Here is a 26,053-nt window from a genome sequence, read left to right on the forward strand (position 1 = left end):
AAAAATTTGGAAGACGCTTAAAGGGATACTAAAACTTACCAGAAAGTCAAGTTAAAGTGATAAAGCAATGCTCTAGAACGTCTAAGGAGTCAATATAATCGCGAACAGAGCTTTAGTAACCAAGAAATTGAGGTAAATGCATGACATGATTTGAGACCCCCCAGCAACATTCCAGTACTAGCCCGATGACGAAAGCACTCCTTATCATAGTTTATGTCGCTAGTACTCTACTACTCGCATTAAAAAGATCATTTCATTAGATTATAAGACGGAAGAAAATGCTACTTGTCTACTTCTATTCGTATTCTAAGAAAAAAATAACATTTTGACGTTACCCTTGAATAGTATGGGTGATCGAAAGGTTTCATTTTCACTTGACTCTGCGCGCTCGACTTTGCGCTGCGCGTGCTTTGGAGTTTCAGTTGTTTCTTTATCGCATCGTGCTGCAGTCGTCCTGCTGGCTCGCGAAACTTGCATTTGGAACAAGCAGCGAGAATGCCATGTCCATGTGATGTCATGGGATGCGCGAACGGTCCGCGGAACTTGGCCAAGGGCAGTTGCAGCGGCGAATCCGACGTTACTTATCACTGCATGCCAACGAGTGAACCTCTCCGTTCGAAGTGGTTAGGTGTCGTACCTCTGCCACAGCGCGCTGGCAAAGAGCCGAAAAATCACGTAGTGTGCTCGCTGCACTTTCGTCCAGAGGATTACGAGTTCAATGCCGACTAACTGAAGTCACGTGAAGTGCCTTTCAAAGCAGGCCGTCGTCATAGTAGTACGCAACGACGCCGGCAGCGCGAGCCCTCAACAGCAGGTCATGTTCATCAGTGCTTAAATCGCTGAACTCGAGCCCAGCATCGTGAGCTAATGTGTCGTTGTCAGGGTCATCCATTGCAATGAGCGTCGAAGTTGGCATCATAAAATAAAGGACCAGCTTATCGTGGTGCGCTTTCCCTTCAGCTAGCCACTATAGTTGCGTTTTCGCGCTGCTGTCGGCTGTCTTGGATCTGTTTCTGGCCGCGCGTTTGCATTTTGTGCAGAAAAGCCGTAGCGCCGTCTGCTGGAGCCGTTTTACTCACCGACGGCGCAGCATCACTATGAGACCATGACGCCAATACTCCTCGATCGGAAGGCGGGTGATTTGAACTGCGCTAGAGGTACGTGGACACTTCAGAACGCATTTTCTCTTAAAATAAGTCTCTTCTTCGCACGAAACAAGCGTTTCGAGGTTTCTGGGATGTTATTTCAACAGTCCACGTTGACTTAATATTAACCTTTAGTGTCCCTTTAAGCTTCATCTTTAAGAGTGGAATGCAATAGCATTCAAAGATGCCTGACTGCTTCTCCCGCTTCCCAGCAACTGCAGCTCATGTAACCACAATGTTTATCGGGAAATGGTGGCGGCAAACGCTATGCATGAAGGCAAGCCTTCTGGTAGAAACGCGGCCTCTTGTGGGCCGAGATGCAGCGGAAGCGAGCGCCATGTGGAGATGTTGCAAGGAACTGGGCATGCCACTTTACGGCCTTTGAGATTTACACGTGCAAATCTGGGAGGCTATGGTCGCTCTATGAATGGTAGAAACGCTGGAAAAGGGGTTTGTGCGTGTGTTTTTTTTTAGTTCTGACATAACTGAATTACATTTTCTCATATTCAAATTATAATCCGACGCTATCATGTCTGTAGGTTGTGTGTATGTCGTACTTTACCATTTTTCTACTAATTTAAGCTTGAGAAATTCAATTATTTCAGTAACTTCCTTTTGCCACATGGAGGGCCTGTGTACGTGTGGTTCGAAATTGTTTGTGCTAAAACGATGTCCGACGCAGGACACCGATGCCAGATTTTCCGCGACACAGGGCCCTTAGCGCTATTGCGTTAAAAATGTGCCATGAAGAGTAGGAAGTTTTGAGCCACCAGATGACAATGGGCAGAATCGACCACCAAGCGCAGCAGCCGTGAAAGGGTTCACACCTTGAGTGTGGTACCATTGGGTCCCAGCAGCCTCTGGCGCCTCTTGATGAACCGCTCCCGGTTGCGCACCAGGCTGCCAATCTTCACTATGTCACAGCCCACACCGTCTTCCAGCACCCGGATGGCCTTGCAACCAGAGAAAATGTGCGCTATTAATCTATGCAATGGAATTCGTGGTCCCGACTAGGATCGCCAGGGTGCCCATATTCCTAAAGTACTAGCCATGGAATTCCCAAAGTCAGACAAGAGCTAGCCAGTCTGGACCAAAGATCACAAAGGTACCCAACAACGTATGGCTGAACATTGCACAGACGGTCGCCACAGTGAACCCACAGTATTCCAAAATGTAGACATGAAACATGTTCAAATGATTGCGTAGAATTTTTGAATTTTTTAATATTTTTATTTAATGATTTATTCTTACTGTCAGGATATGGCATGACCTGAATTGAGGCTACATTGCTATTATGAACAAAGTTAGCACAAGTTTAAAGAATTCAATATACAGCAATTCGCATATGAAGACACATGTCAAAATATAAAAATAATAAATCACATGAGTTAAACATAACAAGTTAAAGTACATCGCTGTAGAGGCCAACGAAAATAATTTAGGAAATATGAGACAATGTAATGACGCCAAACACGTGAAACTGACAAGCAGAAAAGAATCATGATTTAAAAATAAACATTAACAATAATTATACAAAATATATAAAACAAACAACCGTTAACAAATACTATTTAGAAACAGCCTTTTCAAAAGCTTCTAAGTCAAGACACTCAACTACTTACAGTGGTAAGTTGTTCCACTCATCTGTGCATCGAACTAAATATTAGTGTTTCAATGATTCTGTTCTATAATTAAGAGGGTTGATATGTTTTGAATGCTTTGTTTGGGGGTTAGCAGGATTCTGTAACATGATGTGTTTTTCTAATTCCACTTTATAGCCTCTGCTCAATACGTGAAAAATAAGAATATGAACCTATTAAGCTGCATTTTTCTCTTGAAAGTCATAAGTTCAGCTCTGCCTCTAACTTCAGTAACAGGCTGGGTTCTAGCGTACAAATTAAAGATAAACTTCAATGCCTTGTTTCCTACATGCTCACATTTTAGTGTTTTGTTGAGTGTATGGATCCCAAATATGACTTGCATAAGTCAGTACAGGAAGTACAGTCATTTTGTAAGCCATTGTTTTTATTTATGGTGTGGCATGGTGAAGTTTTCGTCGCAAGGAGAAAAGTTTACACAAGGCATTATTGCAAATATTGTCAACATGTACTGACCAGTTCAAACCATGTGTAAGATGAATCCCTAGGTATTTAAGTTCCTTAACTTCAGCTAATTCTGCACCGTTGAAGGAAGAGCTAATAAATCATTTTGCCCGTCACACACATAAAAAGAGTTCTTGCTGTGTTAATTTCCATTCCCCCCCCCCCCCCCCCCCTTTCACACCAGACTAACTTTCTTTTTTCTCTTGTTACTAAGTTTCTGTTGGTCATTGGGGGAGCACATTTTAGCATACACAATGGTGTCATCTGCATACTAATGCTTTCTTGCTACTTGTGGTGAAAAACCTGCACCCACATCGCCAATATAAATGGAAAAAAGTAAACAGCCTATAACGGATCCTTGTGGCACAGCTGGTCAAACTGATTTCTTGGTAATGGAAGCAGAATTTATTTAAACAAACTGCTCCCCCTCTGAAAAATTTGTCTCCATAAATTTTAATAGCCGAGTATTTATTACCAAGGAAATGAGACAACTTTATAAGTGGCTTTCTGCGGGATATTTTATTGAGCTATTTCCGTAAATTCATGATGATGATATCTATTTGAACCGTTCCATCAATACATTCACCAATTTCATGTGCAACCTCAGTGAGAATTGTGAGTGTAGAGTAGCCTCGTAGAAAACTGCTGATTTTTACCTAAAATTTCGTTTTCTTCCACAAGTTTCATTAGGTGGGTAGTTAAAATGTGCTCCAGTGTTTTGAAACATGCATTTGTCATGGAGACTGGCCGGTAATTAGCAACATCATTTTTGAAACCTTCTTTGTGAATTGGTATTATCTTAGCCCACCTCCAGACTTTCAGAATGCCAACAGATCCAAGAGATTTGGTAAAGATATCCACAAGAAGAAATGAGCACCACTCAGCATACTGCTTTAAAATAGCATTAGGAATTTGATTGGGGCCTCCACATTTTTACTCAGCTAGATTAAAAAGCAAATTCAGAATGCCATCTTGTTTTCCAGTTAGCTAAGATGGATGCTGCTTACTAGAAAGTCATGTTAGGGGTGTAGTCATTTTCCCAAGTGAAAATTGATTCAAAACATTCATTGGAGGCAAGCCATTTTAGAGATATTCGTGATAATTGCATTTTCACTTGCCAGAAATTGAGAAATGTACCTCCAGAGTTTGCACAGGGACGTTTTGATGAAATTAGTTACTGTTTGCTTCGTGTAACAGTGTTTCGCTTGAATAATTTACCTTTTGAGCTCCTGTGAAATGAAATTAACATGATGACATGCTGTTGAAGAGAATAGCCTTCATTTATTTCAAAGGACGCTTTTTATGAATTATTTTCCATGTAATCCATGGGGTTTTTTTCATGTGAAAGCATCAAATAGCTCATTGAGTGAAAAAGCCAGTGTCCGGTGTCAGTAGCAGCCTAAGGTCTCATTGGCTGCGGCACCATGTCAAGGGCGCGTGGCTTCTTTTTTTCTTCCAAAATGCTGTGAAAGAAAATCCCAACTCGCTCACGTGACCATACTGTAATGAAGAAGAATGCCTGGCAGTTGTGCTCGATGAAGCGCTACACCAGTCATCGGCCCTTCATCGAATAAACCTCCTTTGTAACTCTGTGACTGGTAGAGCGCATCACCGAGCACAATCTCAAAGCTATAGCCTCTACGGCATGTGATGCTGTTGGCAATCCTGCTGCCTAAGGCCAGGCGTTATTCTTCATTACAATGCGATAGAAAACAGGGGATGCCAATTAACATTTCAAATCTACAGTGGGGACCAAAGCAGCACAGAGGATAATGCACTAACGTGTCAAGGTTTCTCCAATGCACGCATGACTTGGTACAATGATTGTACTGAGTGAGAACCAGTGCTGCTTCATCAAAACTTGGCACCTACTGCCACGTGGCACTGTGCGATTGGTGCACATCATACCGTCCACTAAGCACACACAGCTTTTGTTTTTTTGCTTGCTGTTGCGTGCACGTTTGCCAGCAGACTGCACTCACGTTTCCTGGTTCCACCTGTGCAGCTGGCTGCCTTTATGACCACACCGCTTCCAACCATGCAAGCTATGCATAAGCACGGTGCATGCCTATAAGCGAATATGGGTGGCTTTTTATGACAAAAAAGTGCTATCACTATGCGAGTAAATATGGTATATGCCGGTTCGTATTATATGCGGGTTTTTACACTATACAATGAATAGGGTTTACTAATAGCATAACTGATGGACATGCATTAGTGACACATTTTAGTTGGCACTGGCCAAATGGAATATAAATGCAGTGGGAATGCGACCCACTACATGCCATGTGTTATTAACTTGAAGTGAGTTCTGAATATTAAATCACATGCAAGCACAAGCGTTAGGTGGATGACATTTTTATACAGTAGAAAACTCAGGTCTGTGTGCCTATCACAGAATTCTTTTTTTCTAAGCAGACATCTTTGGTTTCTCCAATATTTGAAGAAACAAAGCATACAATATAAAGACATTGAATATGAACACAAGTTCGTGAACACAACTGTGCAGGAGTTTGCAAATGTACCTGTCTATGGAGGACAACGAAGGGATGCGTACTTGCAAATACGCGTCAAACATGATAGTAAGAATTCACTGAATACAAGAAAGAAACACACAATGCAAACGTCCACGTACCCCCTTGGACAACACGGATGGGTGGCTCATTCACTCCGAGCCTGAGTTGAGACAGCTCTGTGGTCGTCATAGATTTAAGAATGTGTGTAGTGCATGTTTACACTGCGAGAATGCAAGGAGTCCCCCTCTGTGAGGATACTAAAGGACTTAAGTAACATGGAAAAGACTTTTGGCATAAAAAGGTGAATTCATATGGTGATCATTACCGTAGTGATGACGTGCATACTGCACGTTTACGCTGCAATAATTGTAAGGTACAAGAAATGTAAGGTTCCCTTCTGTGAGGATACGTAGAAACTAGTTCGAATGGAAGGTGCTTTTTTTTTGCATAAGGAAAGAATTCATATAACGGTTATTTATCATAGAGAAACTTGGAGATGTGCGCATTGCGAGTTTACGCTGCAAGAAATCCCATCCCTTTGAAGGATACTACTTGTATACTATTAACCTAATAAACATGTAAGGAAAGACATTTTTGGCGTAACAGCCAAATTCGCATAGGAGGGTTGAAACTTCTGTAAAAAAAAAATAAATAAACCAAAGCAGTAAAGCTTGTAGAGTAGGTCCAGAGGAATTATTACTTGTAAATGAACTGGAATGTGTGTTGGTGTCCAGAGTGCCTTCAGAAGCCCTGTCTTGGGAGGGAATGTCGGACGGAAGTTCAGGAGGTTCTTCTGCACGGGGTGATCCTGGTCACGGGGATGAAACAGGAGGTTGTAATGAAGTGGCTGCAGCAGGAAAACCGGTACCAGTAGTATTCTTGCTGATGCGATGCCTTGCAAGACTTGGTCACGAATGGACTCGTCGTGCCAAGTGCCAAACACACAAGCAGGCGCTAGCCTTAGTAAAGCAGTGATGAAGTCCTGGAAGGTTTCCCTGGGTCATTGTTTTCTGTCACTGAAGATAACACGATCTACCAGGAGATTTGTGCTTTCTTCATAATGTTGGTTGAAGATGTGAAGAAAGTCTTAGAATGTTACAGCTGTCAGGTCCATTTGCGACGCCACATCGTAGTAGAGATGCTGCCCCTCAAAAGCCCAAATTACTCAGTAAAATGGCCTTCTTCCTCTCGTCTTGTAGTGCCTCGCATCCAATCGCCTGGAGAAGTGTGCAAAAAGAACCTTTCCAAGTCAACCACGGCACCAAAGGAGTACCAGGTAATGCAAGGAAAGACGGCATGGGGGGCACGATAGCCATGCTGGGCTCCGAGAACAAAGACAGGGGAGTTGAGGTTGACGGAGCAGAAGTAGAAGTAGTAGCGTCTTGCATGCCGGAAGCCATGTAGGAGCAGTATAGTGGAAACCACTTGGTATAATGATACGGGCTATAACAATATATTGGTTATAACATTGAGAAGCTGCCGCACCGTCAATTTTTGTATGTGTTCCATGGTGAAATAACCCACTTACTACCATGCCCTCATGCCGCAGTAGCGGTTACAATGATAAAAACTGGTTGCTGGGTGTCCGAGCCAAAAGGTGGTGAAATGTGAAATCCTTGAAAAAAGAAAAAAAATGAAAACAAGAAATTCAAGCCACTGCAAGATGGCCCGCTGCTCCAACAGCCGCAGCGCGCTAGTTTTCCAGCCATCTCCGCATGCCTCTCTCCCGTTGCCTTTCCGCCCCTCCGAACACGAATGGGCTGCACCCATAGCTCTAAGCCACCCAATCCTCTGAAAGACAAATGGACCGCGTCAACTGCACTGCTCACAGGTTGCTCGCCTGTTGCTCACTGGCTCCTCATTCAGCGCAGCTCTGCAAACAGCTTAATCGCTTGCATTCGTCCTTGCTGGATGCATCAAAATCGTGCCTGGTCGTACCGTTTCTCAGCCTCATTTGACACGCCACCGAAACGGAAGATGGCTGATCCGCCTGCTAATCATCGGCAATGCATGACGATGCCGGTGAAAAGAAAGCGCACGGCTATAGATTTTGAAACGAAGTGCTTCTAACCGATGAGGCGATCGTTGCGAACGTGCTTGCATCAGATAGCGACAGCAACGACGGCAGCGATGACATGGTAGGGCAGGCTGCCTCAACATTGCCCTCACAGAAGGCCCGGCAGATGACTCAGTCCCTCCGGGGCTTCGTTTTCGCGATGAACCTTCCGCTGCACTACGTGGTGCCCCTGGATGCCTTGGAGGATGTACGCAAGCTTCACGTAAAGCATGCAAGGCTGACAGACATAGGGTTTTCTTGGGCAAGCCAGTGAGAAGTGCATGGCAAGATGCTTGTGGTGATCTTGCCTCAGCGTTTCTTCTGGATTTTTTAAGCTGACAGGCTGCTGCAGCAGCTTTCTCACAATGTTTAAAAGGCCCCTTTTGGGGCCACCAAAGCAATGCCTCGGCAGTGCTTGCATATTGCGTGCCACCCGTGACCCCACTTTTAAGTTGTTATAGCAGTGCCACTTTTAACGTCGACAGCCACGGCTTGTTACACGTGATCGAAGCTCCCAGGAAGCAGTTAAATGAGTGAACGTAATCAGGAGCTGGATGGAGGAAGGTGCTTAGGTGCTTAGGAGGGGCACTGATTTACCTGCTATAATAGTTTTCTCGCATCAGCTCTGCCACCCCCTATTCTGATTTTTTCATGCAACCCTGTTATAACAATTATTGGTTATAACGATGGAATTTTCATGGCACTTGAATATTGTTATAAGTGGGTTAGACTGTAGTAGAATGGCAGAGGCAAGCAGCAAGCAGAATAAACGGTTACCTCGTCGCCAGTTTGTAGTATGTGAACGGCAACGGAACGCGCTGTACAGCTGGATGTGGCGCGGCTACAACATGCTACGTAGCTGGACGTTGCTCAAGTGGAACACTAGCAGCACGCATGCAGGAACCGGTGTCCGCAACAGCAAAACGGCATGGGAGTGTTGATCCCATCGCCAGTTTGTAGTAGAGCTTCGACAGGGCAGCTGGAAGCAGGACCTACGGCGTGAGGCCTAATGGCCGGGGCGCGAAGTGCTGCAAAATAAGAGCTGGACTGCTCAAATTGGGGACCAGACAAAGAATCTGTTTATTCCAATGAGGGGAAAAGGAACACAGCAGGGTACCCTTACAGTGTTGGGCGCGGAGAGGCAATAGCAGTCATAACCTTTACGAAACCAAAACAGGAAATCGCAGTAGTGCTCAATCAGCCAGTTGGCGGGTGCCAATGACGAAGGCATGACCTAGGCAGTATTGTATTGCCTTTTAATTTAGTATTGCCAAAAGTGAGAGTCGCAGAATACATCCCTAGGCGCAAATTGTAGCACCTCCTTTGCATTAAGTGGGAGCGGAGGTTTCCGTCACAAATAGCTCAAAACAGATGTGTGCCTACTGGGGTAGTTTTCAGGGTCCACAGCTTTGTTCGTGCCCTAGAAACAGCAGTGTCACAGATGTCCCCCGTCCACTAGCAGTGGCCTTTTTAATTCGTCTCCAATTGCATGGCATGTGCTGCCTTTCTCGCACCTTTCATGCCTCTTGAGATGTATGTAAACTTCCCTGCCTTCACAGAATTTGCGCCCCTGCTCGGCCAACAGGGAGGGGCTCCCCTGACTCCCCCTCGTGTGCACATTTATGCAGGCTAGAGTCTCAAGCCTGTCCTCATGCTCGGCTGCCCATGTCACTTGTTCTCACCTGCTCGTACGGCACGCTGCGCGACAGGAGCTTGATCATGTCGCGTGCCTTGAGAATGATGTATGGGTCCCACATCTTGCGCGTTGTCGTCACTGTCATGCTGCCCTCGATCACGTCCAATTCTGCATTCACACCCTGAAAAACAGTGAGGTGAAACATCATTTGAAGGCAAATTCAAATTAAACTGAGTGCTAGCTATACATAGTGCGACAGATAAATTATTTGACAACTCCCCTTTGGCAACACATTCCACAATTACAGATTCAATTATGGTGTGTCTACTTAATACACAAGAATGACCCTACAGCCCCAAAAGCGTGACAGCATGTGAACTCATCTGGCTTCTTGTAGGACTCGCACAGTACTACCAACATGTGTGAAATAGATGGAAAATACAGTAGAGCCTCGTGAAGTTGAATTTCTAAAACGGGAAAATTTCAAGGTGAGTGGAGTTTTAAGATAAGCGAAGTCACGAAAATAGAAACCCCTGGTTGTGCATAGACCACATACAGTCGAACCCACTTATAACAATATTCAAGTGCCACGAAAATTCCATTGTTATAACCGGGTTGCATGAAAAAAATCAAAATAGGGGGATGGCAGAGATGTTGAGAAAACTATAATGGCGGGCAGGCCAGTGTCCCTCCCCACCACCTTCCTCCATTTGGCTGCGGATTGTGTTCACTCGTTTAACTGCTTCCTGGGTGCACCGATCGCGCGTAACAAGCTGTGGCTGTCAGTGTTAAAGAGTGGCACTGCTATAACAACTGCAAAGAGGGGTCATGGGTGGCAAGCGATTTGCAAGCGCCACCGAGGCATCACTCGGTGGCCCCAAAAGGGGCCTTTTAAAAATTGCGAGAAGGCTGCTGCAGCAGCCTGTCAGCTTGAGAAATACGGAACGCTGAGGTGAGATCGCCACAAGCATCTCGCCACATACTTTTCTCCTGCCTTGCACGAGAAAACCCTATCGCCGTCAGCCTTGCATGCTTTACACGAAGCTTGCCGGCATTCTTCTCCAAGGCATCCAGGCGCTCCACGTAGTGCAGCGGAAGGTTCCTCGCGAAAACGAAGCCTCGGAGGGACTGAATCCACTGCCAGGCCTCCCGTGAGGACAACATTGAGGCAGCCTGCCCAACTGCGTCATCACTGCCGTCGTCACCGTCGCTATCTGATGCAAGCATGTTCGCGACGATTGCCTCATTGGTTAGAAGCACTTAGTTTCCAAATCTATAGCCATGCAGTTTCTTTTCACCGGCAACATCATGCATTGCCAATGATCAGCGGGCACACCAGCCATCTTCTGCTTTGGCGGCGAGTCAAACCAACTGTTGGTTGAACGAGGCTGAGAAACCATGTGGCCAGGAACAATTTCGACACAGCCAACAAAGACGAACATAAGCGATTAAGCTGTTTGCAGAACTGCGCTGAATAAGGAGCCAGCAAGGAATCTGCGAGTAGTGCAGTTGGCACGGTCCATTCGTGTTTTGAAAGGTGGGGCAGCTTAGAGCTATGGGAGCAGCCCATTCCTGTTTGGAGGGGTGGAAGGGCGACAGGAAAGAGGCACGCGGAGATGGCTGGAAATTGAGCATGCGGCAGCTGTTGAAGCAGCGGTCCATCATGCAGCAGCTCAAATATCTCGTTTTCTCTTCTTTTCTCGAGGATTTTGCATTTTACTACCTTTCAGCATGGACAACCAGCAGCCAGACTTCATTGTTAGAACTGATAATGCGGCACTAGGGCATTGTAGTAAGCGGGTTATTTCACCAAGGAAAACATACAAAAGTTGATGGTGCAGCAGCTTCTCATTGCTATAACCGGTATATCGTTAAAATGGGTATCGTTATAAGTGGGTTCCACTGTAGAGCCTTTCAAAATAAGCACTAATAGCCACTAAATTTCTCAGAAAAGCTCAATATTCCAGAAGCAGCATTTTGATTCGGTAGATCACTTTTGCACAATATTGTGCGACTTAGCACCCTACACATCGGGTGTCTACGGGCAACAGTGATCTTCGTACAGAGACAAGCAAACACTGTTGCACATAGGCACCAACCTGTCCAAAGCCTAGTTACACGAAATAATGAGAAAAATGTAATTGACCGAGAATACCACCCAAGCGCTGCAATTGTGCATTCGTGCCTTCTTCTCGATTATATGCCACTCTTTCATCCACTGTTCTCACCTGGCTTATCCCATTAATAACACAGGAGGAGCATTGCTACATGGTAACTAACAAAGCGCAATAAGAAACAGTATCCAAAAAGACGTCACTACAATATGGTGGCCATGAACTTGTTACTCGAGAAAATGCAAAAAAATGTACAGAAAATTCCACACAGATGCACCATGAACGAATGGTGCAGCTGCATACATGGCGTAGTGCGCAGATCCCCACACATAGATATACAGAGCACCTTGAAAAAGCAAACTCGTGCACACGTGAACACGCATGTTGCGGAGGTACCTTCTCATGCTTTGTCAGGGTCCAGAGCGACACTCTGCCTGCATTATCAATGAGATTGCAGCTGGCCGTGAATGGTGGATGATAAGAGTGGAATAGAATGAAGCATACTTCAGTAAAAAACTTGCACTCCTGTCATTAATGGGCAATATCACGGCTGTACACAAAGTATCGAAATCTTTGGGCAGTCACTTTTTCCCAACATTATCGCAGTCGAGACTTCAAGATATCCAAAGTTCGATGCGATAGTATGTCGAGATAACGGTGAAAAATAGATGTGGTTGGCACTTAGCTAGGCAAACATTTCCACTCAACCAAAATTTTGCGATATCAGAGTTTGAGTTAATGAGGGTTTATTGTACATCAATATTTTTCCAACTAACCCTTACTCCAGCTAGCTCAAATGCATTTTAGGTTGGCATAATGCACTCAACCAACACACAGTCATGGAATGCCATGTGCTGCTGTAGTTCTTCACATGATGGTGTGGAGACGGAGCTCAGAGGACACAAACCCTGGTCAAGGCCAAAACGTAGTTTGCTTTACTGCTGGTGCTCCTCGAGAGACTTCATCTTTCTCGACCCAAGGGCACAATGAAATGTAGTGTTGAAAGCTCTTTCTAGTGGCTAGGCATTACAACTATAAGCAAACATTGCATGTTTAGCCTAAAATATCTCTCCAATAAATTGCATTACATGCTGTAACAGCATTGAGGTGCAATCAGGAAGCACTACAAACACGAGAGGTGCTGTACTCGCAGACAACTTTTCTTGGCTATGAAGCGAAAGCTACGAAGGTGGACTTTCTGTGCATGACTGTATTCGTACACAAAGTAGTTCACGAGAGCTCGGTATTGCTTTTGGTTTCTCCAACCTTGCACAAATTCTTTACTTTAGTGAGGGCAGAGACAATTAACTAGGCATGAATCAATCAATGTTAATACACATCTGATATGTACCGAGTTCCAAAAATCTAGCTATACAGCCTGCGCTGGAGCCTCAAAGCGGCCATATAACCTCAGTGTTGGTTGGGACTTGGACATGCAACTGACGCTGGTAGAGCTGGCGCTACGGTTACATAGCTGGCTCGTTTGTACATGCCGCCGGTTGTAATTTTCAGATGAGTTCACTTCGTTTCTGCGTACATGCTGCAAACATTCGTTTTGTGTGCTTCGAGAGTGTTTTGTTGTTTAAGTTGGTCAACAGCATCTCAGGGGGACTTGACTGGTGGGACAGCAAGCAAGCGACAAACACTGACTGGAAGACACGGGCACCATCACGCCTTTGACAAATGCGTAAAACATGCGATGGTCTCGGGTGTGCGAAAACTCGAAAGGGCAAAAAAAAAAAAAAAAAAAGTAGCTAACTGGTTATTTTATGTATTGTTTCAAATTAGGCACTGTAATAAATGAAAAAAAAATATTGTTTTCTATTTTCGACATAGGAAAGCATTAACAAAACTGTGCAACTACATCAAGCAACGGTGACGGAGGTGCGCTTTGGTTCTGTAGCCTTCATTTCATCGCCAACAAGGAGGGAGGAGGAAGGCCGCAAGGTGCATGTAAATCCACTGGCAAATGTGTGTTTGTGCTTCATGGAATTTAGGCTGCTGATATCAAACTTTTTAAGTTATGCAGCTATAGCAAATAACATGCAGCCTGAAGTAGCAGAATCGGTCACGAAGTGCCTTTATCACTGAATCACGAATGAGTATCTATGCAGCACAACAATAATTTTACAGTTTTTCAGCATATCAAACAAAATACTACTATCAATTAGCGTACTACATAAAAAAGTTGAAGCAACACAACAATAGAGAGAAAAGAGCACAAAAGAACACTACTACATCTGTAATGCAACCTTGCTACGTAAGTGTCAGCCTGCTTTAGTTGTTACGTACCAGAGTATCGCAGTACAAGTGCAAACCCCAAGTACCCACAAGTGAGTAAGGCAATGGTTGTGATGCAGCTCTCAAAACAAAGTGGATCCCTTCCTTGATGAAATCAAAGAATGACAGTCTTGTGCAAGAAAACAAATCCCGGAGGGATGAGAACAAATCCCTTGTCGATAGTAACGAGAACCTTTCGCAAAGAGTTAGTGACCTGGAGCAGTACTCGCGGCAAAACAATGTGGAAATTAGGGGCATCCCAAAAACAGACCGAGAAAACTGCCTGTCAATTGCACAGGTCTTGGGTGAAAAGGTCGGCTGTCCTGTGGCTGCTGCTGATGTAGATATTGTTCACTGCGTACCTGCTAAACAGGGAACCAACATCATAGCATGATTCTGCTCTAGGACAAAAAAGGCCGATTTTGCATCCAAAGCGCGAAAGGCCCGACTCACTACGACTGCTATTGGGCACTCGCATAAGCCACCGACATCTACTTTTGTCAACGATCATCTAACATCGGAAAATAAGCAACTTTTTGCACAGGTGCTAGAACTTAAGAAATCTAAAAGTTGGAAATTTCTGTGGACCGACAACTATGGTAAGACAGCCGTGTGCACCGCCTCTCCCGTGTGACCGATCTAACTACCTTCATGTAATCACACGTCATTTTCTTAGCATGCTCTGATCTTTACAATTCATCATGGCTGAGTCTGTTTTCTCACTTGATCAAACTAATTCTCTGCTGAAAAAAAAAGCAGCCCCCGCTATCTTTGGTACATCTTAACATGCGCAGTATTTGTAGGCCCCACGATAATGTTGTCACGCTTGTTTCCATTCTGGGCCACGCTTTCTCTTTCATTTGCCTGCCTGAGACGTGCTTGTCATCACATGACGGAGATCTGTATGGTGTTCCCGGTTATACTTCTGAATACTGTCATCACGAAGGATATCGTAGTGGCGGTTCGGCCATATTAGTAAATTCAAAACTGTCATATAAACGCCATCATGACTTCACTTTGTGTGCCTCTCTCTGCGAATCTGTTTCGTTAGAAGTAAAGCCCCTCCATACACGTTTCCGCCGACCAGGTTAAGTACCGCCAACCTGCCCTCCTCCTCTACGCTCCTCTCCCACTCACCCCCTTAGCTTCCGGCGGCAAACGGAACTTACGTAGCTGTAGCTTCCGGTTCCGAGTGGAAGTGACGCTTTGTTTTTTAGCGTTGTTTACTTTCGCGTCGCTGGAAAGGCTTTAATTGCACGAGCTGCGGTTGAAACTGTGAATGCGATTCCATCCAAGAACCACCGCCTACTGTAACCAGCGACCTGCTCGCGTTCGCTGCTTCGTGTCAACCTGCAACGGGTTGTGGCACGAGCGACAAAGTACAGTGGAATGTAGTGCCTAGGCGCTTGGAGACCACTGCCGTTTTTCGTGCATTTGGAAAACAGCTACCACGAACTACTACTTCAGTGGAATACGCAGCTTGTCCCCTTTGCATTCTTCTTATGGTGACTGCCACAGCTTTGCTAAGCACGTGCGGGCGTCTCACCATCGTCCAACGGCAGTCAGCGCGGAAATTCCCGCAGCGCAACTCCAGGAAGCGGAAACGCCGGAACCGGAAATTTTTAAACCGGAAATGCCGGAACCGGAAATACCGGAACCGGATTTGGTGTCAGGGGAAAAGACGGCACACAACAAAGGTCGTCGCTACTTAAGAAAGTGGCGGTGGGGCGTGGATGTAGGGGCTTTAGTTAGAAGTAAATCAAAGTAACTTTCAGTCAAGCAGTAACTTGTTGCCGACCAATCGTAATATTATAAATGCATCTATATATTGCTTACCTTCGTCTTCTTATATTGAGTTCTGCAGAGAATTCGAGCAGTTACTGAACAAGTTAATTGGCAAGAACAAAGATACAATAAGGAACAAGGATTTGCGATGACATTAACATCAATGTAATTGACCCTAACAGTCAGTCGTGCTCAGAGTATGTTAGCACTTTTTTGAGCTGTGTATTTTCTTCGCTAATTTATACTCCAACTCGGTGTGAACAAGGCGTTTCTAGCACCTCAATAGATCAAATCCTTTCCAGCTTAGCCACTGATAATACCACGGCCAGTGTAGTAAACTATGATATAACAGACCATTATCCCATATATTTTTGTGCAGGCTCCGTAACATCTAGCCAATCTAGAAAAAACATCAGGTCATTTTTTGATTCAAATAAATTCATTCACCTAATTTATGTGACTGACTGGACTGACATGTTTCTGGAGCAATGTGCAGAAAAAGCTTTTGCACCTTTTTCAACGAAGATATCAGAATGTACTAACTTATGCATGAGTAACTTCACAGTGACGCACTGGTTCAGTACACCAAGAAAGCCTTGGATCAGCAAGAGTTTAATGCGGTTCATAGTAAAAAAAGACAACCTTCACAAGAAGCTCAAAGCTCCGCGATTAATAACACATTATGTTCACGATTCAAAGCATATTCAAATGTTCTTGCAGCCACCCTAAAATGTGCTAAGCGTAATTATTATGAAAACAAGATAGACAAAATGGAAACGACACTAGACGAACCTGGCAAGTTATTAAAGAATTTTTAAACACTAATACCACTGATAATGGCGTATCATGCGTCAGCTATAATTCAGTTAATTTAACAGACCCTAAGGACGTTGCTAACGCTTTCAGTTACCATTTTAGTGCTATAGTTGATCTACAGCATGAACCCCCTTACCTAGTTTACCACACAGTACCTATTCGTTTTACTTATACCCTACAACTTCACAAGAAGTTTGTAGTATCATAACATCACTCAAAACAACTGGTCCTGGCCTTGATCTCATCCGACCGTCTAACATTAAGCTTGTGCATAAAAAAATTTCACCAGTACTTGCAGACGTAATAAATAAATTATTTAAAGATGGTGTCTTTCCCAAAAGCCTCACAATGGGTAAGGTAATCCCAATTTTTAAAAAGGTAATTGTGAGTGTTCAAATAATTATCGTCCTATTTGCATTTTGTCTTTCTTCAGCAAGGTAACTGACAAGCTTATTCACAAGGGTTTAACTAATTACTTATCCAAATTTACGCTATTATCTCCTTATCAATTTGTTTTTAGAGAGCATTTGTCAACAGAACTTGCACTTATTATGTTTACTGACAAAGTTAAATTAGCTACATACAAAGGCCTATTAGTTGGTGCTCTCTTTATTGATTTCACTAAAGCATTCGATACAATTAACCACCTCATCCTACCACACGAACTAGAATTTTATGGTATTTCTGGCCCGCCTTTGCAGTTAATTCACGACTAACAGACCGACCCCAAACTGTCAAAGTGAATAGTTCTTTCTCTTCACCTAAAATTATTATTGGAGGCATCCCTCAAGGATCAATACTTGGGCCACTTATTTTTATTGTTCATTAATGATTTGCCACAAGTATTAACGCATGTCCACTGCCTTCTCTATGCCGATGACACAACCATTTTCGTATCTGACAGAAATTCCATCACCCTACTAAACAAACTAAACAATGATCTCGCTAATGTTCATGAATGGTGCCTGAAAAACACATTATATACCAATCCATCGAAGACAACATTTATGGAATGTCATTCCCCTCAAACATTATTTATAGATTCCTTAGTTGTATCACTTAACAATCGCATAATTACAAGATCTGGGTCAACCAAATTTCTAGGCATTGTTTTAGATGAGCACTTAAAATTCAACCGCCATGCCCAATCTCTTGTCCAAAAAATTTTTTTTGGCATTCACATCATTATCAAATCGCACTCCTTTTTTCAGCCAAGTATTCTCTTGTCTTTGTATTACGCGTATATTCAGTCATCTTTCATATTGCCTCTCATCATGGGGCAATACATACTTCACTCATCTCCACCAACTAGAAGCTTTACAAAAAAAAAAGCAACTCATCAATTGATGACATTTCAACCTTTCACATCTCACTCTGCTCCCATTTTTCGTTCGCTAAACCTTCTCCCCTTGCGCATGTTATTAAATCATAAGCTGTTGCTAATAATGTTCAGTCACATAAATACAGAGCTAGGTATTGAAAGTTTTACCTGTACTGACCTCACTAATAATAATAACACAAGGTTTTCCGCACGTCACAATTTGCTCCTTCCTAAAATTCGAACTAATTATAGAAAATTTACTGTCATGTTTTCAGGCATATCATTGGGGAATTTGATTCTGTCCGATATCAAATCATGTGCATTTCAAGCCTTCAAGCGCAAATCATTATCTTAACTCCTAGTATTTTTATTGTGCGATGTAAACATTATTAAACATATTTGTATTGTACTGTTCCTAATTTCCTTTTTATATTTCTTTGATTTTTTTCTGTCCCTGTCAATACTTTACAGCATTGCTTGTTCCCCATACTACCACCACCTAGTTTCATATTAGAACACTGCATTAAACGCTGCTGACTAACACAACCTTTGTATGATGTAGCCTGCTACTGTTGCCACAATTGCACTAACCCCCATTTGTTTCCTGTTTAGGAGGTCCTCCCGACAGTTTTCACTTCGGGACCCCCGACTGTGCAATTATACTTCACTTGTTCTTTTTTGTACTGATGAAAATAAATTCCATTTACATAATTCTCAATTCTCCAATATGCCTTTGACTTTTCCAGTGCCCACTGTTGTATTGAAGTTTCGGTTCATGAGAATATTGTCACATATCAGTGATAGCTGTGAAACAGGTAACGGCAAGTTTCAAATGTAGGGTCTCTGCTAATTGCAACTGGGTAGTAAGAATGGTGATGCTGACAGCACTCCTTGTGACCGTCACACGAAGTGCTAACAGCTCAGAGGGCCCCACTTTATTGGGCTTCATTGTACGTTCTGGATCAACAAGCGGCTAGTACAAAAATGTGCTACACACTTTTGAGTACAGTGCTCAGCGTTTCAAAGGCTACATTCGGCCTGCATAGCAGCTGGCGCGTTTTGCTCTACAAGAGAGCGCTGGTTGACTGCAGGGGGGGCCAAATGCAATCACAAGGTGCCACAAAAGCTCTCGCTTTCATCGTTTACAACAATGCATCAGCTCGGTGTACCCTACAGCCACACAAAAAGTATCGCAACACGTGACAACAGCCATGCGTTTTAAAGTAACACTAAAAAAGGGCTCACAGTAATAAAAGGTACAGCAGTCATCAGCAATAACAACCTAACAATCCAAACAGATTTCATTTTAAAAAAATTAAACTGTGTATACTGGCATTATCAACCAGTTGTTTTGGAGAGCTCTGGCCACTATGCAAGGACATGGAAGATTGCATTTATTACCTCGATTCTGAGAACAAGCAGGCTTTAAAAGTAAAAACTGGGCTTTACTCTACACATCAGAGCTAGCTTAACCTTACAATAAAGCTTCTTAACTACTGCCTTACAATAAAACCGTAGCGTTCTCACAGCCCCTTGAAGTGATCTGCCAAAAGATTTTTTAAGAAGTTTTAAAAAATGTGTTGACAAAGACAGCATGATAAAAGATAGAAGAACGTCTTCTCCACCGCTATCAATGCCACCTCACTACCATGAGGTGAGCTCACCAGAACACTCACATGCTCTGAGAGTGTCTTCTTGGCCAGAGGCCAGCACTCACGCAAGTACTTCTCGCGGTACTTAGGGAAAAGGGTGGCAAATGCACTCTCGCACAGCACGCCATGCGGGTTGTCCTCCTTGGTGAATGCTGGCAGGGGCATGGACCAAGCACCATCGCCCGAGGAGACAGCAAGTGTTTCATCTGGGTGCAGATAAGGGGTAATGATGAAATGATGTGTGCATGACTTCAAGTACTGCACTAGTGGTGTACCTGCTGCAGTGGCTACAGTGTTGTGCTACTGAGCATGAGATCGCGAATGTGACTCCTGGCAGCAGCCATAGCATTCCAATGGTGGTGTAAAGCAGAAGCGCTCATGTACTTGTATTTAAGTGCATGTTTAGAAACATCTAAAGTGGTCAAAATGAATTGGGAGTCAACTACTATGGCATCTCTCACAGCGTTCGAGCTCCGTTGGGGTGTCAAACTTTGCTATTGATCGATTGTTTACAGATGACTTGCCAAACTTGATGACTGCTACCCAATGAGGAGGACTGCACATTTCACAGCAAAAGAAGCAGCATTACATTCATCAATATTCGGCCAACAAGCCACAAGCCCCTTTGGGCAAACTGAACTATGCAATGCAACTGCTAGCTTCCAATACTTATTTTAACTTCAAATACTGACTCTTTTGAACTATGTAGTTACTACAAATAATTATTCTTACATCTTCTCCAATGCTTCTGTTCAGAAATCTAGGCATGGAAGCACTGGCTAATGCAGTCCCATGCCAAGCATACTAGTCACCACAATAATAATTTCAGGCACCCATGTCCACATTCGTGGACAAGACTTGTTGTTGCCAGTTCTGTCAGGCGATGGCCAAGAAAAAGCAGCAGACACTGAGCTTTAGGTGAAATGAACCCCCTGCAGACTCAGTGTGCCTTCATTTCCAATTCCCAATGGGCCCCATCCTAAGGTAGAGGACCATTTTGCTGAAGGTACTATTATGTTTGATGGCACGTTCGACATGCCGTGTAGCAGCAGTAATATTGCAGAAAGTATTTTTCTTTGTTCGTAACGCATGCAGTTCATAATGAAAAATTCATGCATTTCAAGCATGTAATTGAATTTTTTTATGCAAAAATGAAGCATGACTACACAATAATTGAATAATTGCTCTCCAGTTATGACGACTCATCAGAAAATCTACTAAAGACCATCCTACCACCTTGTCCTTGTAGTGGACAGTCAAGTGCCTTGGAATGGAGTTGTGTAAATTTGACACATTTATAGGCAGTCCATCATAATTTGGGCCAGAATAGAATTAAAGCAAGAAACTACTAAAATTTGCAAAACAAATGAAAAAGTTTAACGTGTCTTCAATAGTCATCAATAATGCCCATGTGGTGCTACTGCCAAGTATTCCTTAAAACAAAAAAGTAAAGGTCAGCCGGCAACTTCCAGTTCGTCTTTTCTCTTCCATAAGAGGTTGTATGTTACATGACTGTGCGCACAGTGTCAGTATATAACACAGGCTCCTGCCATAGCAGTGTTCATGTATTGCCCATTCAGCTTTGGATGTAAAAGAAGTTTAAAACAGAATATTCAGTTTTTTCCCTGTGTTTAAGCAGCACCTCTCATGTTCAGGAGCTGAAAAGCACCACCATCCTGCAAACTAAACTTAGCCATGTTCAGCTGTAGACACAGTCACACATCAGCTCGCTTAGAACTTTGTTGTAATACATCTATGCTTGTATGAGTTGGTGCAGTAGTTTGATTTCACAAAGGGAAGCCACGCAAAAGCTTTCTGAAGTAATACCTGACTCAAAGATTTTAAAGTACTGTACTTTTAAACTTCTTCCACAAGCTACATCTACAAAGGTGTGGCTCCTGCACTAGTTTCCATGGTGTTGTTGACCACTACGTCCTTGTTTCTAACATTCATAGCGTCCTTTCTTTGAGCAAAAAAAAAAAAAAGACCACCGATTGAGTTATATTCTTTTCTGTGTTCTTGTCTTTCTCACATATACAGTATGATCCACTTTTAAAGGTAACATTGTATTAATATATATACAAAGTTCCATACAAAATTTTTTACACAAATGCATTGACAATCATTTTTTTCTAATATAGGTGTACCTAATGCTTCATTGAAGCACTTCTTTTCTATGGAGTTGCTATGTTGATATAATGTTGGTTTGAATACTAATCAGGCATTTCCTTTAAGAACCGTACCGTACAATCACGAGGAAACATTTTCAGACTATGGGTGTTATGAAAAAAAACTTAGTTTCACTGCCTAGACATGAGGATTAAAATTGAGTAATACATTGAGCGAGCATGTTTGGAAATGATGCTAGGCATGTTCTATTTCCAGCTTGCACAGCTGCAATAGAAGAAAACTAATTTTACACTGCTGCCACAGTTCTTATTCTTCTGTTTGAGTTGGTACATATTAAATTGTCGTTAAGTTCTAGTTTATTTCTACAGGCTAGTTCCTGGTTACCTTGTGGTACAGCTTCATTCCTTGTGTGTTGTGTCTGCTCATATAGCTCTTTTAACTTATTTACAAACTGTAAACAACTTCTTTTTTTTTTAATCTGCAATCGCATAATTTTATATCTTTCAACCAATTTTGACACTTCAGAATAAGTGACAGGCACAAGATTCCACAGAATGGTAAGATTTAAAGCGGCATGGAGTAACACCTTATATACAGTAAATTCAATTCATGGGCTTTAAATAGCTATAAAATTATGTCGTTTGCTGTAATACCAGTACATGGACCAAGAAAAAGTCATCCTGCTCAGCTGAATTTTTCCAAACATTTCATGGCATTCATGTTGTTGTTGTTTTTTTTTTCTTTTCAGGAGTGCACCTTGTGGAGTGGCCAAGGAAAACAGGTGCTTATCAAGCTTCCCTAATTTTTTTCTTCAATGTGCAACAAACGTGAGGCACACAGCAGGCATCTTGCACTGCTATCACCAAGCATTCCTAACCTCCTCAGACTCAACATAATCCTAGTGATGCAATACTTTTCATAATCAGTTCTTATGCTCAACCACTCTCTTACAAACCTGAAAAACTATTTGCTCGATAGGATATGGCGCATGTACAACATCTCCATGTAGACGGACAAGAGTCCACTACTCCTGTTTCTTTGGATAAAATTGTCGTCTGTTTGCTTAAACACTTGGATACAGGTTCAACAAAACCTGAAGATTCATCCCTATCGTTTTTCATCATGAGTTGCCGAGCCATCTCATGGCATTTGAAATGTGCTACACCTTCCACCTTCTTTTTTTGTCATTGATGGCGTAGCAGTACATTTCACACAAAGTATACAATTTCTCGAAAAGTTGCGGCAACAAGATGATTAAACGTTTGATATACACAGTCGCCCAGACATACCTTTATGTTACACCAACATTTTACATTTTGTCGTTCCTGACTTAACATTGAAAAGGATGATGTCAACGAGGATGGACAACACTGGGTCTGAGGCGGTGGCTTTGAGGCGCTTTGTTCTTTCTTTTACATACACCTGCATTAATTCTAGCTTGGATTTTGCATTTCATGCCAAACTTTTCCAATAGTTATGGACAGACAATACTTCATTTATCCACTCATTACAGCCTATGTGCACAGACAACAAACACTTTGATGCACAGCATAACACACAGTGTTTCTGAAACAAGCATAAAGAATAAGCACTAAGATTTTGATGCTGAAATAGGAGCATCTGACGGGATTGGCATTAGAAAGACGATTTTGTCTAGACGCGTTTTAGAACCGCTCACCAAATGCAATCGACGGTTTGTTTTCACCTAAAACATATCAAAAGTAGTGCGAACGACGGACACTTCCACATCAGTCATTTCCCCCACAAGAGCAACGTCTGCACTATACAACAAACTGTCCAGAAGGTAGCTGTCGGGGAAAACAGTGCACCCAATAGGCGTCGTGTAACTGCTCCCTAGACTGGGTTTCTTCCTTCTTTTTTTTCTACAACATTTTACAAGAAGTAAAAGCAATCCAATTGTATCGCGAAGATTCTGACTGGTGTTGGAGATGTCGGCTGTCAGACTCCGGGGTCTATAACACCGGTAAACGCAGACCTCAGGAGAGCACCTGAGATTATTACAAAGCAGCAGGCGGCGCAGGATCTCCAGGGCATCCAAATGGCAGCGGGGGGATCAAAGCTGGAAGCAGAGCGGTGCGTGGCCACGTTCGCATATAAGATGGGCTGTCCGCGATATACGTCCCCTACACGTGGAAGTCTCAGTGAGCCCCCGCCCCACGGACCAGTCCGGGTTCGAGCTTTGATGTCCCCGTTGCCGCTTTGGTGGCGCCGCCAAAGTATACCAAAGAGGGCCCGACGAGCACTTGTGCAAATTGTCAATTCCCTCGCGTCCTGGCAGCTTGATTAACTTATGCGGCACCATTTAAGTTCGTTAGACACGTAATTTTGTGTTTGTGACAGTGCACGCGACGCAAAAAAGCACCTCGAGACGTTTACAACACCAGTTAGAACGTTGCAACTTCCCGCCGTATAACGCAAAAGTCAGAGGCATACAATCAACTTACGAGGTACGTCGGACATTTCAGCGCTCTACCTTTCTTACCATTAACTTAGAGCTAGTATTATAGCTACACATTCACCTGTCGATACCATCCGGGCGCCGACATATTGTTTTTCATTGTTGCTCTCATGTGGTCTTTTTATGCTCTGCTGCTAAACCGCGCGGTATAAGGTTTTTCTCAGGTGTTACCGGGCTGATGCGCATTCTAGTTATACTAGAATGGCTCATTATACTAGATAATAATGGCTGGCACACTTTTAAAATATTATGTTTACTTTGAATATTAAAACATCCCAATCAACATATTTTAGTGAATTGCAAGCAAACGAGCCAATAGCAGCAAAGCTCGTAGCCAAGAACGGAGACATGCGTCTCCCCGCAGGGCGTGCGTCTATTTGTCGTACAAAAATCCCTCACGTGACCTGATCCTAGGTGCCTAGGGACTGCATCGTTTAGGGATTTTTGAGAAGGCGCGATGCTGGCGCCGAGCGACGCCGTGGCGTGTTCGTCCTCGGCGTGATCGTTCTCTGGACCCCGCGTTGTTCAACATTGCTCATGTGATTGTACGTGCGTTGCTTGTGTGTTGGTTGTAGGTTCTGCGTTACTTGGCGGAAAGCCGCGAGTAGTGGTGGTGCGGCAGTGCGGCTTTCGCCTCGGTGAGCTCTGGCAGTAGAGAATCTGCGTTGTGTGACCCGTGCTTGCTTGACAATTGAAATGTCGAAGTGGCCTAGTGCATCGGCAGCGAAGTTCTGCGAACCGCGATGTGGCGTCGCCGTGTCCGACTTTGCTTAACGGACATCGAGGGATGTGCTGCTCGCTACAAGTCATGTAAATGCGACTGCGTCGACCGCCCACTGTTCAGTGCTGAATGTGTGTTAGGTGTGCTGTGCTTGAAACGAGTGGTTCAGCCGTGCAGCGGGGGGTGGTGGAGGAGCAGAGTGGCTTAGGGTCTCCATTTGCACGTTCACAGATATGTGCTCCCGTTTTGGTCTCATTAGCGGCTGTCGCGGGATTGTGGTGTGCTCCTTGCCTAGTATGAAGTTTACGATGCTAACACACAGCATGTTCACGTTTTTCCGTGCTATATGTCATTTGCATGACGACCGAGTTGAAAACAAGGCATATGTATCTGTTGTTTTCGTTTGTGTGTTGTAAATTACTACCTGTTGTGGAAGTTCTGGAAGTCTTATTACGCAAGGAGTACGAACGTAAACATATAAACATATTTCTGTGTGTGTGAAATTATGAATTACCCAGAATAGCCTTTACGAATGATAAGTGGGCTACACAGCCTGTGTGAATCGGCTACCTTTTGTTGCGACGCTCTTCCATGTGGTAGACTGATGCATGGTGCGCGTTTATTTCTGTACTGTTGTAAAAAGCATTTGTTTATTCACTCAATACAAATGTACTGCTTCTTCGCCGCAGTGCATTTTAGTTACGCGGTAAAGGATACTAAAAGTGGGAGGGGGCCGCTATCACCCAGCATAGTATGTCCACTCAGGCGACCTGAGAGGCAGCAGTTGCGCGAGTGTATAATCATAGGGTATAATTAAAGAACTCTTTTTATGTCCAGTGACAGTGGCCCCTTTCCACTTTTAGTATGCTTCAACGCAGTACATTGCTTAGGCTTCAACGCAGAACATAGGTGTATTGCAAAAAAGTTAATCTTAAAAAGCTCAATTATGCAACGTTTCTTTCGTAGCTTGCTACACCGCAATACAGAGGTGGAAATAAGCATTGTGCAGTAAAGCATACTAATAGTGGAAAGGGCACATAGGTTTGTTCATTATTTTCAATTGTGATATAATTTGCAAGTGCATCTGTGCTCTTGGTAAGCTTAATTGACAATTCTTTGTACATTACAAATTCATATTGCAGGGAAGCTTACTAAGGCACATTCGTCATTTTGTAACGCAGTATTCACCTTCAATGCAGGAGCACAATGCGGATTCATACCTATGCTTCTGGCTGGACTGCACATGCTCTTTGAGAATTTATTCGTTTTGCATAAGTGCACTGGTACTTTACTCTAAACT

At 43.4% G+C, this 26,053-nt stretch overlaps 1 protein-coding gene across 2 annotated transcripts in view; it reads right to left on the reverse strand.

The window, feature by feature from the left end:
* The window catches only part of dbe (KRR1 small subunit processome component homolog dbe), a 71,629-nt gene extending 47,472 nt beyond the window's left edge, over window positions 1–24,157 (reverse strand). For both annotated transcript variants that reach the window (XM_075690896.1, XM_075690897.1), the window contains exons 1-4: window positions 24,019–24,157; window positions 19,448–19,629; window positions 9,502–9,636; window positions 1,973–2,098 (exon numbers count right to left, since the gene is read on the reverse strand). In XM_075690896.1, the coding sequence (XP_075547011.1) occupies window positions 1,973–2,098; window positions 9,502–9,636; window positions 19,448–19,629; window positions 24,019–24,034 (459 nt within the window). In that variant the 5' untranslated portion in view covers window positions 24,035–24,157. The remainder of the gene's footprint in view (window positions 1–1,972; window positions 2,099–9,501; window positions 9,637–19,447; window positions 19,630–24,018) is intronic.
* Window positions 24,158–26,053: the final 1,896 nt, after the last annotated feature.

The sequence above is a fragment of the Dermacentor variabilis genome, chromosome 4, assembly GCF_050947875.1.
Source record: "Dermacentor variabilis isolate Ectoservices chromosome 4, ASM5094787v1, whole genome shotgun sequence".
In the NCBI taxonomy this organism is placed as follows: Eukaryota; Metazoa; Arthropoda; class Arachnida; order Ixodida; family Ixodidae; genus Dermacentor; species Dermacentor variabilis.